This window comes from Prenolepis imparis, unplaced genomic scaffold, assembly GCF_030444845.1.
Source record: "Prenolepis imparis isolate NDT839.2.m4 unplaced genomic scaffold, iyPreImpa1.0 SCAF_3, whole genome shotgun sequence".
Classification (NCBI taxonomy): Eukaryota; Metazoa; Arthropoda; class Insecta; order Hymenoptera; family Formicidae; genus Prenolepis; species Prenolepis imparis.
The window spans coordinates 16228322-16243411 of record NW_028141161.1 but is presented as its reverse complement, the minus strand read 5'-3'; the positions used below and the strand labels follow the sequence as shown (position 1 = coordinate 16243411).

Below are 15090 nucleotides of genomic sequence, written 5' to 3'. Positions count from 1 at the left end.
TATTAAAAAACTTTGCTGTATGATGGAAATTCATTATAATTCATTATAGATGGGATTTTTTTTAAGTTCCCTTTTTTTTTAGAAACGCTTTTGTTTTTAAAGAAATAAAAAAAAAATGTAAAAAAAATTTAATTGAATCGCTAAATTAATGTAAGATATGTATTTTTGTTTTCAGTGTAAAAAATGGAATTCGTCGAAGCAATTTGAATAATTCGCTGCGTTTGAAAGGCGGCGAGCGTGGCGGCGCGCGAGCTTGGACATGAGGTGGCGCCAGCCGCGCCCGTATAAGAGCCGCGTCCGTGAAGCTCCGCACTTCAGTAGTGTGGGTGATTGTAGCGGGAGGAGGGTGGCTCCGCGCGCGGTCGCACCGCGAAACCGTGCCCACTCGCCTCGACCACGGAACGTCCACTCGTTTTCACGTCTCGTGCGAAAACATGGCGGCCGACGACGAGCCGATGCATCTGTACGAGGTCTTTCAGAACTGCTTCAATAAGATCGCCAACAAGCAACCTGGTGAGTGTGCGTCGTCTTTCAGTGCTGTGTATTTTCCGCACGGGGGGCTGTGCGTGGCTCGTGTGGAAAAATAAAATGACAGACGTCTCGCTCCCTCTCGCTCCCTATCTGTCTTTCTCTCTGGTGTGTGTCTAGTGTTTCTTATCCGTTGCATATTTAAAGCCCGTCTCGCGTCTGACCGCGTCTCTCTCAATCGGTCGATCGAGCTCGCGAGATCGCGCCGAGAATCCGCATCGTCGACGACGACGACGACGACGACGATGATGTCTCGGCTACCCCGTTCTGTTTTGGTTCGCTTGTTAGTGCCCTGGACAGTGCTGCCCCGTCGACGGAAACTAATGCGAGAGCAACGGCTCTCTGTCACGTATTCCCCGCGTCCAGATGATTATTCTCACCGACGCCGCCGTCGTCCTCGCCTTCGTCGGCGCGAGTTTTCACCCTCGCATGCGTCGCGCCGCCGCGCCGGAATGCGAATAACATAACCTAGACACGCGCCAGAGAGACGCTCTCCTACGTCGCCGTTCGCTGTCATATGCAACAGTGTTGAGCGAGAGAGCGACGTATATGTGTATATATATGCGTATGTGTGTGCTTGTATGAATGCGAGGGTGAACGCCGATAGGGAGACTTCCGGGAAAAGGACCATCTTTCGTCGCGATACCGCCTGCTCTCTTTCTCTCTCGTCGATCTATCGGTCGGATTATCCGTACATTCGTATCCACGTGCCGAAACGTCAACGCGATCGTACGAATCGTTAGTGATTAATCGCTCGGATGTAATGCAAGGAGTCCATAAATCGAATCCCCTTTTTTTTCACTCCTTCTTTCTCGCGAGTTCTCTCTCCCTTTCTTCCTCCCTCGCTCGCTCTCTCGGCAGTCAGCCTCCGTGCGCGGAGAGGACGCCGTTTTTTCTCTTATTTCTCGCTTCATACACCTGCCAGAGAAGCAGCCACGGAGCGATGCGCCGTTGCGTGCCGCGAGTTGTGCGTTACCTCTCGAAAGAGGTTCTCATTCTTTGTAGATTTTCCATTTGTCGCGGCACGTGTCAAAAATATTCTACAGTAGTTCTACTAGTTTTTAAATATCAAATATTTTTATCAGCACATAGAAATTATTCTCCTTTACGACGAATAACATTCATGCTGTTTATCGATTAGGTAAATGAAATCTTGTCATGAAAAGCTACAAGAGTTAAAAATTAATAAAGGCTCGTGATAACGATATTTATTTGTCAGAACTCATAACATATCATAGTATATATGATTGATTTCTAAAACAATTTTGATGAAAATATTTACTTATGAAACAGAAAAATCTTATCTGCATTTTTATATATAAATATTATATGTGTATATATATATATATATATATATATATATATATATATATACATATGGTATATGCAGATAAGATCATGCTTTCTGTTTTATAAGTAAAATATTTTCATCAAAATTGTTTTAGACATCAGTTTATTTGTTTGTGCCAACTCTACAAATATATTCTTTCTATTAATACGATTATTACGTATATTTACATCCACTTGGACAACGTAGAATAATTTTAATAACATGACAGTGCTTTTTGAAGCCGCGAAATTCCCGCGCTAATTACCGTTTCAGAGCGTACAAAGCAATTCGAAATTAGGATTTAGAGGAAGGCGCGAGAGGTGTATTTGCGCGGTGGTCCGCGGCATAGTTGGTAACTGAGTCTCAAACGTTTGTTTGGTTTGAGACGCTGTTTGGAAGACGACCGTGCTGTAGGCCCTCTCTCGTAGGCTAAGTTCGGCGCAGCCGGAGCGGCTCGGAGAGACCGCAAAAACGCCTTCTAGACGCCTCGTCCGAGGCGTTCCCATATTCCTTTGAAATGCGGGACTTGTGTGTGCCGGTTATTCGGTTAAATATAATTTATATTGCGGAGCATTGCGTTTCCCTTATAAAACTTTGTAGGACGGTTCGAAAGTAAGAGCAACGTGTTTCGTAACGAATTGAATTCGTAATTCTTTACGCATAGTTTGCTTACGTGATAATATTCTCACGTAATTTTTCCGCAAAACAGATAATTATACTGAATTATATTTTCTTTTTTAACTAAAATACTGCATAACTTATTAATATATTAATGATATAACTTTAATATATTTAATCAAGTTTAAAGTTATACTATCATTAATTTTTAATTACCTAATATTAAATTAATATTTTATAATATATAATGTACACACTGTATATACAGAGAAAATTTTCCCTTAGAATTTACCATGAAAATCATGGCATTCTAAGGACAATATGGTATGGAAAGAATGTTATGAGAATTTCTCTGATTAATATTTATTACAATAAAAATTATAATATCTATTACAATAAAATATAAAATATGTTTGATTATATAATTTTACTAAATTATATAGTAAAATTAATCAAACATATTTTATTGTGATATTATTTTTTATTGTAATTCAGAGAAAATTGTCATAAAATTCTTTCCATACTATATTGTCCTACGATTACCATGATTTTCAGGGTAAATTCTAAGAGAAAATTTTCTTTGTGCATATATATTTTTAATATTTCATTAATATTAACATTAATATCTAATTAATGACGGTATGATTTTAAACTTTATTTCGCATAAAATTATTGTCAATTATATTCAATATTGATAAAAGTTGGTTTGGTCAACTAAAGATGAAACATTGCCTTCTTTTGCGATAGGGGAATCGTTACGGTAAAATCGATGAGAGATTCATTATTTATTCTCGAATGTTTCTACCGGGTGTTAGATTAGCCGAGTCTCGTTTCTCATAATTTGATAACTATGAAACAGTTAACTATCGTCGGTTTGTTTCGGCCCGTTAATCTCGACGATTGTCGCTTTGCACGTCGAAGAGGCTTCTCACCGCAGACCGTATTACGCCGCGACCGTATTATTAAGGTTCATATTACTTTGCGTATCATAACTTAACGAGCCGTATTACGAATTACGACGGTCGCGAGCCTTCAATTCATGGCACGATCGCTCGATTTGCTATTTTACAAACAGTATTAAATTTCGGTTTAATTGGTTCCAACATAGAGAATGATAAATAGTATACATAACGCAAAAGTATTTAATGCGCAAAATTATTTATTAATTATTATTGAGATTATATTTTAATAAATATATTAAATAAATATATAGGGAGAATAAACATAGATATACAGGATAAACGCGTTCGTTGTCATAGAATGAAATTATATAATACACATTCATATCTGCTTGATTTTCTGTAGTGTCCTAGAGAGTCGAGGGGTCGACGCAGGGTTCAAGTGCAAGGGTATCCGAAAATAGAGCATCCACCCTACTTACTGAAAATACTTCCGGTATCCGTTTTAATTCCCTCTCATTTGACAAGATTTACTCGATGTATTTTTCAGTTTTTCTCTCCTGTGCGTGTATAGAGATAGACCGATCGACTAAAATTTTATCAAATACGCAACGTAATAACATAATAACATAAATACAGATAAAACGCGAATAATAATAAGCGTTTTATTGTTCGCCTGTGTTTCGTAAATCCAATGGCCGCGGGGCGTTTCGAAAATTGCTTTGCGCTGTATTTCGTCACGGAGGCGGTGAGATGCATCCTAGAGATGAATCCATCGGCAAAGATAAACATTCCGCGCCGAGAAAATAATCTGATTTGAAATTACGCGTAATGCAGCGAAAACACGGTATCGAAACCGAATGGACGATCGGAATCTAAAATTATCGCGTACGCGGTCTATGACTCACGAGTAAATCTACCTGAGTACGAGTTTGTTTCAGGAAGTAGCGAGCTCGATAAAATATAGTTTAACAAACACATATACATGATTCACGTATAGCATCGATCGTTTGAACGTTGCGAACTGCCGAGCGATCGGACCATTAATTCTTTAGCGAGTCGTTAGATATTTTTTTATCGTCTTAGGTATTTAATATCTGCAATGTATTTCATATAGAGAGATATATGTATATATGTATATTCGTTTGCGCGTTCTTCTTGCCAACGTGCACTAGTTCCTGCGCGAGAAAATAAGGTTGCCTTTCGTGAACCAAGTACTCTGTACTGATTGTGTGTGAGATCTGTCGAATCCCACAAGATCATTGCCATATATTCGCGACTCTCCTTCGAGATATCCCGTATCGTCACATTGCGAAGGTTGCCATGCTGAACATTCCGAACGGGGTCCATCGACGCCATTTTCCAAACTCTCCTTCCTCGGAGCGAGAGTTTAAACGAACGACTATAAACGATCTCCAGACATAACACTCGTGACTTAGGTCCTCCTCTCTCTTTCTTTCCTTGGCGTGTGTACTTACCACTGTCTCTCTTTTTTCTTACTCTCGTTTCCTCTCTCTCTTTCTCTGTTTCTCTCTTTTTCTGTGTCTCTCTCTTTCTCTCTCTCTTTTTCTGAAGAATTATCGAGGGAGTGTCACCGTGATGCACCTGCCTCTCGCTCCGTCTCTCTCTCTTTCTCCGTTTTTTCTCACTCCCATATACCGCCACCTCTTTCTCGGCCTTTCTTTCTCAGCCTCCCGTGCACGCGCCTCGCGCACGTCCTCGAACTTATAATGGCTCATGTCGAAAACCCACATACTTAAAATATGGAAGAGGGTGCGTCACCTTCCATCGATGTCGGAAAAATGTATAAATCGCGATGCCGCACGACTTCTAAGCAGAATAGTTTTCTTGCAAGTTTGACTCATTTTGAAATAAAATGAAAAGATCAGTCTGTTAAAATGTTAATATACAGGTTTTTTATTTAAGAAATCAAAATTTTTTCTCAATCTTTACATATTCCGTAAAAACTGTTTCAAATTTATTCCTTCGCATGTATTTCTTAATAATGTAATATGGCAAAAATATAAAAAGTATTTTATAGATATAAAAAAGTTTTAAAAAATATCGAGTTTCTTTAAACTTTTGATCCTAAAATGTAGAACATTTGTATGATAAAGTATGAGAATATATACGATTATTTGTGATAAAATCCGCTTAATCTCCCCGCGTAAATTTGCGGTCAGATCCCGTGCGTCGCTTCGTTTATTAATACTGAGTGGTTTATTAGCACCGAGTGGTGCAACTTTACGTGAGCACGGCGTTTACACGAGATGCACAGGCAGTTTTCACGAAGGAGATAGCGGTGTATCGCGGTTATAAATATATTCTGGCGAATTTTATCACACAGGCGCGGCGATCTCCTTGGACGCTTTTCAATCCTCTCCTTAGGAAAGGCCAAGTCCAGAGTGCGTTCACATATGCACGCACACAAATTAAGGGCGCGAGCATAATCTACATTTACAGCGGGGACTCGATGAGCATCTGCTTCTACCCCTCTCGCCCTCGACCCTCCTTGTTCACCCGTCGCCCTAAACTCGATCCCTTTCCCCGCCAACGAAGCATTCTCTCCCAACACCGCGCATTCTCCCAATCAGGCTCATTCCTTCTTCGTTCGTTGTATCAAATTCACTCTCTCGCTCTCTCCTCCTCACGTTTCCTTCATCGCTCCTTCCCTCTCACTCTCTCGCGAAACGCACGAGCGTGCAGTGGTGTCGATAGGTCACGAAAATCCCTGGTCGACGGCTTTATCTCGATATCATTAATATCTTATCACATCAGAGAAACTTATAATTATATTAACAATATATCGAATTAAGAAATTACGACATTACCGTACAAAATCCACATTATCTTGAAACTCGTTTCTCGGAGTAATTATACGTTCCAAATTTGAAAGTTAAATTAAGATTTTTATAGAAAGCATAATACACATTATATCGAATATTTTCACAACGTAATAACGTAACGCATGAAAATTCTCTACATTGTTGAACGTCGTAAAAATTGTATTTCCTTCGCGAATTATATTCGAGTAAAAAAAGCGTGTTGCACGCGCGCGCGATTTTTATACATCGATCTTATGCATTCGATCTCATCGCGGTTACTTTATGCGGCCAAGAACAACTGGCGGCGCAAGGCAAACGACGGAAAATGGAAGACATTTTAAGGCTTTTTGCGGAAAACACGGACGCGTGTTACTCCAGAATTCCTGACTAATGCAAGTCCCTCGTTACTGAACCGCGTATACCGCCATTCGCCTCGCTCCTGTTATGGTCGATATGAATTTGCCACTGCGTGAAACTCTCGATCCTCTCCTTTTCTCTTTGTCCCTCCGTCTTTTTTTTCGTCCCTCTTTCTCTCGCGGTCGTACTTTGCGCGTGTTCCGCTCTTCAAACTTCCTTTCTGTTCATCTCTCTGTGCGCCCTCCCCCTGCCACCCTCATTTCCACTCTGCAAATTTGCGATGCTCCACGGAGAAGAGCAAAAGTCCATTAGCCGTGGCGAGAACTGGGTTACAGAACGAGCTTGGCGCGATAAAAAAGATGCTGGATGATCCGCGTATGGGTCTTCATGTACACCGTTTCATAAAACACCTGGCAACCGATTAATACGTCCAATATCTTAAAGATTATATAAGTTTTTATTTCATTCTAAAAATATATTTTATCGAAATATATTTTATTATAATCGCATTTTACCGTTAATATTTAAAATTACGATCGAGAAAAAGAGAGAGAGAAAAAAGGGAAGAGATACAGTTATATTTCGGGATTAACGCGACAGGGAAGAATAAAAGTTTACCGTGTCTTTGAAAATCTCATCGCGATGCTATCGAATGACATACTCCGCGAGGACAAATACCTATCGTCCTAGAGAGTCGTGTCTCTTACCAGCCTGACTGAAAGCACCACCCTACAAAGGGCACCATATCCTGGTATCCCCTTGCTCCATTGGCGTAGGTGCGGTGGTTCTCAACCATGTTTTGCAGCGAAACTTTGTAAATGTAATATGTTTCGTAGTTTAATTATTTGTGTCCAATATCGATCTATCCAACATTAATTATATACACGGATGAAATCGCTAAATCTGATTATACGGTTAAAAATTATTTAATAGAACTTTTCTGTTTTATTTTACAATGAATCTATATATATATATATATATATATATATATATAGAGAGAGAGAGAGAGAGAGAGAGCAAATTTTTGTACATTTATCATTGCGCAAGAAATCTAAAGAATTTTCAATATTAATCGATATTAAAGTTTATATTAAAATTCTATTAATTATTGATGACAAAGTGCACAGTAATAATTTTCAGAGTAATTGATCGTTTAATATTTGCTTACGTGATACAAAAATCGTAACAAAAATTCTTCCTTCGCTCATTTTTTCCATTCGTTATACGTACATTGACACTTACCACATGTAAATTACTCATTCGAGCGACGAGAAAAATCGGGAGATGTTATGCGATGCCACCTGTAAAGCACGTGCAATCCGTGAAGAGCGAATCTGGCCGAGACCGCGTGTGTGGGCACGCACGCACGCACGCACGCGTGTATATAAGCGCGAAGCGCGTATGCACCGGGTGGGTTTTCGGCGACACACGGCACCGACCTGCACCACGTTCAAAATAGACATCTGGCCAGATTTCGTTAAGTCTGGCCCACATGATGTAGGGGCCGCGTAGTACGCGTACGTACGTGCGCACGTACGCGTACTACGCGCCGTGTATATTCCGTCACATGCGTGTATGCGTCCACGCGACCGGGGTTCGAACAACAAATGTGCACTCGGGGCTCTCCTGGCGGCGCCGGCTCCGAAAAAGGGGCTCCGATTTTTTGGCAGGTGCCACTATCCTCGACGTCACCTTCTGACGTTCAATGGCCCGCACCAAGTCCAGAGGAATGTCGCCTCTAATTAGGCAAACGATCACGAGATCCTGTTGAGAGAAACGCGCGATCGAATTCGACGAAACGTATCGCGGTTAATTTTTTTCATATCGAAATTAATTTTTATTTTAATTTATCTCATTTCTTTTATATGCGTATATATATCTTCTTCGGAGAATTTAGGCAAACTATAGGAAATAAATTTAAATTTAACCAACATCATACTATATGTATAAATAACTTACACATATAGTGATATATTTTTCTCCTTAATCCTTCAATCGAACTCTGGCAATTCCTCGTAAAGAATGATTCGCATCCTTTCCTCAATTAGTTGGAGCTTTATCATGTTCGCGTTATTGCGGAAGTAAAAATGGCGTTAAAGTGCTGCGAAATCACCTGTTGAATGTATATCCCGGAGGGCAACCATCAAGATTCGCTCTCCTTGTACCTTCATCCTCGTTGTCCTGCCGTGTGTCGTTGTTCGTAAAGCCGTGTGAATGAACACGCGTGTCAAGAGCGTCGCGTATAGAGGCGTCGCCAGTGAGTGCGAGCGAGACCAAGAGAAACCGGAACACGTGTATGCCACGTGCCGACAGCGGCACGCGCGCGCACGCACTCTGGCTACTTCGGATTCTCTCTCTCTTCTTTTCTGTCTCGTATTCTTTTTTTTTATACACGTACAATTTAGCACACGTTTCCCCCCTGTTTTCACCGATCGATGGAATCGACGACGACGACCGTACTTTTACTCGCCGCGAATCGCCATGAGCGAACGATCCGATCTCTTCTCGTTTTCGGTCCACTATTATGCGACGATCGAGAATGTTAAGGAGCGTTCCTCGAGTACGTGGTAAACGTCGCCACGCGTGTAACGTTTACCAACGAGCATGATGCAACTTGCGCTTAACCCACATTCGCGAATACTTGAATTAAATTCAACTGTTTGATGCAGAACTGGATTGCACTGACATCTTAATTGCGTATATCAAAATTTGTTGTCTTTGGAATTTCTCAAATTTATCTCTGAAATTGGCAACGAGAAACATATATGTAGATATAAAAGAAATGGAAACATGCTTAATTATCCTTTTGTGTAACATATGGTACACAAAAGGATAATTAAATATTTTTTCTCGCAATTCTTTTATGTCTATATATAAATATAAATTAATATAAAAATCTATATAAAAAGATATATCTGTATAAAAATCGTTAACTCAATTATTGTTTTACTAATCGTAAGATCAATTGAAATTGTTTTTCTAAAATATAAATCAAAGATATTTGTAGATTGTTTTAAAGATTAATTCGTACGAAGTTTCGCGAGAATATAAGACGCAGCATCAACGTTGTCCTGTGATTTTAACAGCGAGACAGGTTGAGATACACTGGGGCCCCCGTGGTCTGCGCCAATGTCCTCCAGTGGGCCCCTTCTAGGGTAACACGAAGGGGGGCACTGGCAGCGACAGCTGCTGCTGCTGCTGCATTTCCCCCTTCGCCTCGCTACCTTCCTCTTTCCTCTGTCTCCTCACATACACACACCCGCCCTCTCCTCCTTCTCGTCGGCCCACGGTCGCCTTAGTCCTGCGGGCCCCTTGGCACGCCGACATCCCCACTATGGGGCCCCATGGTCGCGTGGCAGGCAGCCTTCTCCTCCACAAAATACACCTTCGCTGTTCCGTTTATTCCTGAACAGCGCAACGGACGATTCCCTCCTCTTACTCCCCATCTTTCGTTTGCTCTCTTTCTTTCTCTCTCTGCTACACGCCGACTCTGTCATGCTACCACTTTCTTTCTGCTTTTTCGTTTGCTTGCTTGCGACCGTGACGCTCATGCGGGTATCAGTATTCAGTATTCAGTATCGAAGTTTTTCGAGTCTTTCATTTTCTTCCATGAGTCTTCACTTTTGAGTCTCGTTGCTCCTATGATTTTTTATCTTTATTTATAATTTATTATTTTATACATTTCTATTTGATACACACAATCATGAGAAAGAATTATTGAAATGTATATTGCTTAATTATGGAATTATTAAATTGTTTGCTCTGGAAGAAATTAATATTAGAGAGATAATAATATATTATATAGATATATTTGTTTTTAAGCATGTGCACATGCGTATGTGTCACGCGTGTGTGCAAAACGTTTTTAAATTAATTAAAATAGTAAATAAAATTATAAAGAGAGAGGAAAATTGTAAAATAGCAAATAATCTTGTTATAATTTATGTATATATTTTTTTAAATACAAAGGTGTCTTTTCTCTCCTTATTAAATAGTAGTAGGAAAAAGTAAAAGCTCAGCCAAAATTTTGCGAGGTGAAATCTTTCCGTTTTTTTTTCTTTGGGCCAGTATCGTGCTTTTGTATTCTCGCGAGCTTCCGTCGGCACACGCGACGTTTCTTTCGATTCTTGCTGGAAGGGGAAATTGGAGCGCGTGACCAGAAGTCTTTACAAAATTTCTGCCTCCTGGAGAGAGAAACGCCGCTTCCTCTTGCTTCCGCGCTAAGCCCCGTGAGACTCGGATCGCGCTCTGTGGTTTTCGGGACCTACGAAGATCACTAGTATAGATACAGAGCCAGAGAATATAATGTCTGAAAGTGAAGGGCACGTACTTGTGTGTGCGCGCACACGCATACATACGTCTTCTCGAATCTCGATTATTCTCGCTTCGACGATCTCACTGTGCACTCGCGATTTGGTTCTTTCGGGTCCTAGGGCTACCATTTAAGGGGCATTGCACTTCCTGTGCAGTCATAAAAATAATATCTCACATTTCTGAAATTTAAGAAATATCATTCTTATGTTACTTTGCCTAATAAAACTCTCTTATGCTGAATTAATTATTCTGAAGGCATTATTACAAGAATATTATGCACACACATATATTTTCCTGCAACCCCCCCTTTCTAAGTTGTTTTTGTATCTTTTATTTATAGTCTTTTTTAGGGACTGTTCTTGCCATTAATATATATTTTTTGTATAATGATTGACTCGCAAAACTTTATCGGAATAACCGAGATAATAGGAATGGCGCAAGCTTGGTTGAGCACCAATGGCTACCTGAGCCCTTTTCTATGTTTTTTTTTTTTTTTTCGTCTTTCTCGTCTGATTCTATTCTTCACTCCCTTGGTAGAACCCTATAGGTATCCCAACTCTCTTCGGGGTCGTAGGCCCCGAGGGTGGCGGGTCTCCCGCTACTGCTGTTTCTGTATACCTCAATGATCGTGGCTCCTTTTTTCGCCGCCTTCCTCGTTTTTACCTGCAGAAACCCTTTCGGGTCGCGTGGCACTACGCGATACGCACGCGAATTCGACCATAAGGACGATTCAGTGACGGAATTAACGAATGCGAAGGCCCAAAAGCACAAGATTGACAATTTAAAAAAATATATGAAAAGCAATTCAACGATATCATTATAAAATGAATATTTGATACGCTTATAAAGAAAATAAATAATATTTTTGATATAATTATAAGTACTGAAACAAGAAAATTATTTTATAAGGATAATAGTTTCTCGAAATTTTTTGTTTTCTAAATTCTCTAAATTCAATGATTATAAAAGTGAAGTTTAATTTATTAAGCGCACACAGTTTTCAGATCGACATTTCTCAACATTTTAAGAAAGTGCCATTGGTATAATCGAGTAGTCGAACTTGCTGCGATTCCACCTTTCAGTCATCAATAAAGAGTTCCGTTATTTTAGTTCTTAATCGGGTCACATTACGGAATTAAAATACTTAATGGCAGTTTTATCTTTCAAAAAATACCCGCGCGTGCATCAAATTGTCGGACTCGGTCGCCGCGTATCCAGATTTACGCGGCAGGATCCTGTAAAGCTGTTTGTAAAATTTACATCGGGCGCACAAAGAAAGTGTCGGGCATTTGTCGGGCGAGCTAATTGAATTAAGCCCGCCATGGCGCGCAGGTGTTCAATTATTTCCTTTACCGCTTTACGAGCTCCTCCGCCTTTGTCGTGATACGTCCCGCGAGATTTTTCTTGGCGCTAGAATGACGCCAACGTGCGTGTAACCTGCGTGCGTGCGGGCACGCACGGTTCTCGGCAGGTGATCCGCGAAAGACGATAGAAGGACGATACGATCGACGCGCGAGATAGCCATCTGAATTATCTTTCGGCGAAATGTGAAAACCGGCTGCTGCGATTCACCTGTACGTCGTTCGTCTTACACGAGGTGGTCTCCTTGAATCTCGTTACGCGCGTCCAACTCGTCCCTGAACTTCTCTCTGTCTCTTTCTTATCTACTTACCACTCGTTACGCCGCCACTTTAATATACAGAATATAATATTTATTATTTCTTATTTTATTATAATATAAATAGTTGTGTGTTTAATATAAATATTGAAATATTTTTTGGCTGGGGGGTTTTTAATTGTAAGATACTTATATATCTATTAATGACGGATTTAAGTTTAAATGCACCGATACAGCTCGTTGACCCATGCATAAAATTAGGAAATTTCTTTGAAGCGATCTCTTCGAGAGTATCAGCTGGACGGCGGATTATTTTTCAGTGGAAAAAAGCTTCATATAGCAAGAGTTAAAGACCAGACGGTCATCTAACCCGAGATCGTGTTGAACACACTCGATCGAGCGTTCTTAATATGATCTCGGTACGGCTTTAGGTATCCTTTCGTGCGTGCTTTCGTTGTCCCTGAATTTTCGCAAATTCGCAGACGAATCAGCTTCCATTCTACGGCTGCTTGCTCTCGCGTAAACGATGTTTTTCCCGCAATTAGTCGTTAATCCCAACCATATATTAGGTATATAGTAAACCTCAGCAGCAAACTGCGTAACACTGAAACCCTTCTCGTCTTGATATTAAATCGTGAAATTTCTAACCGAGAGTTATATATTTTTGCGACCGCAAAATGCAGATATATATCCCGGGGTACTTCGATGTCGCAGCCGCGTATGTTCACGTTCACGCGTGTCTATTTGTCGCTCTCGCGTTCTCCGCTTTTTTTACGCGTGCACTTTTGTTCCGGGACGTCGCGCACTTCACACGAGCGAATGCCTCTTTTTTATGAGATCGTCAACGTTGAAAGTGTCCGCCAGTTTTGGCCTCGGCGCGCATATACGCGTTGCAATACTTCACTTTTCATGTTCCAGTTTTTATTCGATCGCGGGTACCAGCGATGCTCGGTCGTTAGAATCCGGCTAGAAGCTCGATGATTTTATTTAATTTGTAATTAAGATATTAAATGTGTGGAAGTGAGAGAAAGAGAGAATTTATAAAAATTAATTAATTTTATATATTTGTCGAGTCTCGATTTCACTAATGTATCTTCTTTTTTTTCATGGCTTGTAAGAACTTAATTATTTTATTAGATACACAGTTGTAAACTATAATAATTACAGTAGCCAACTTTCACCGTCATATGTCTTTTATTATACGATTGGTATTTTGCGGATTTTCGCCGAAGCGGAACACGACCAACACATTGTGGTCTCGTGTCGCCCGTCGAGAATCATCTGCTATATAGCGGTTTTCGAGGTCGTGTCGCGCGAATCGTGAGGTGTAACATCGTATTAATGTAGTCCGGAGACCATACAGATATTATCGAAATTTGTCGGTGCATATCGCGTAACTAATTCTGTCGATGGAACGCTACGTCGTCGTCCCTTTTTTATCCCTTATATCGGATTACCCTTCCCCTTTGTTCGCGTATAACTATCATTCATAAATTAATCTATCACTTCTGATTATTTATTTATTCGATCGTGTACGGAAAATCAAGCGCGAAAAAAAGAAAAGAAAACACTATTATAGTAAAGAGAAGTACTAAAGAGAAAGATACTATTTAATAAATATTTATGAAACACTATTTATTTTTACGTGAAATTTACTACTTGGAAATATCTCTGAAAGCAAAATTCCTCATGATACGCGTCTTTGACATTAGTGATGGTCTGTATACGTATAAATCGATCGTTCTCCATGCGATACCCGTGCGGTTCGTATCAGGGCGACACCCGCAACCAGCTAATTCCCGGCTAATTCTTCATCGAACAATTACCGAACGGATGACGGCGGCAGAGGCAACGCGGAAGACGAACTAGTCGTGACATGGAGGCCCGGCGCTCAGCACTACGTCATAACGGTCGAGCGGGCTTGCGCCGGCTCTGAGGATGACACGATGGACCATGGTTTAGCTTGTCCTTTGATGCATGATATTGCGGAGTCGGTGCCGCACGCTTCGGCAAACATGTCACGAGCAAGCCGAAACTGTTAGGATTCATAGTTATCTCGGGCGATCGTGCCGTCCGAGGACACTCGCCCTATCGTCCACGCGCGACTATACTCTCCATAATTGTAATACGTATGCCCACGATGCGTTCATACGCTCTCATACACGTATGTCTGTGTGTTTGTGAGAAACCCGCGGTATCGCTCCACCCTTCCGAATTTCAGACTGTATAATAATATCGTTTCGGGATCTTCTAGGACATTGAATCCTGAGCGTTAAAAGATAAGAAATTGCTTAGAAAAAAAAGATTTTATACAATGCAATCACATCTTTTTTAAATTCCATTCACGAGAGCCTAGCGATTGTCAATTTATAATACTAGAACAACACAAGCGCGCGCCATTCCTCGATTTTATATAAAAAAAATTATATTTTTATATAGTTTGGTTAAACTTGATTAATATTTTTTTAGAGAAATCGGCTGATTAAAACGTTAATTTACTAATTAAATTTTAAAATAATATGTTTTAAAAATTAAAATAGTAATATGTTTTAAATAATATGTTATAGTTATTTTAACTCGATTAATATTTTTTAACAGAAA

General features: G+C 40.2%; 1 protein-coding gene across 11 annotated transcripts in view; it reads left to right on the top strand.

Annotated features, from left to right (window-relative positions):
• LOC145934024 (transcription factor 12-like) overlaps nucleotides 1-15090 on the top strand; it is a 120278-nt gene that overhangs the window by 2718 nt on the left and 102470 nt on the right. For all 11 annotated transcript variants that reach the window (XM_083034210.1, XM_083034211.1, XM_083034207.1 and 8 more), the window contains exon 2: nucleotides 176-513. In XM_083034210.1, the coding sequence (XP_082890336.1) occupies nucleotides 435-513 (79 nt within the window). In that variant the 5' untranslated portion in view covers nucleotides 176-434. The remainder of the gene's footprint in view (nucleotides 1-175; nucleotides 514-15090) is intronic.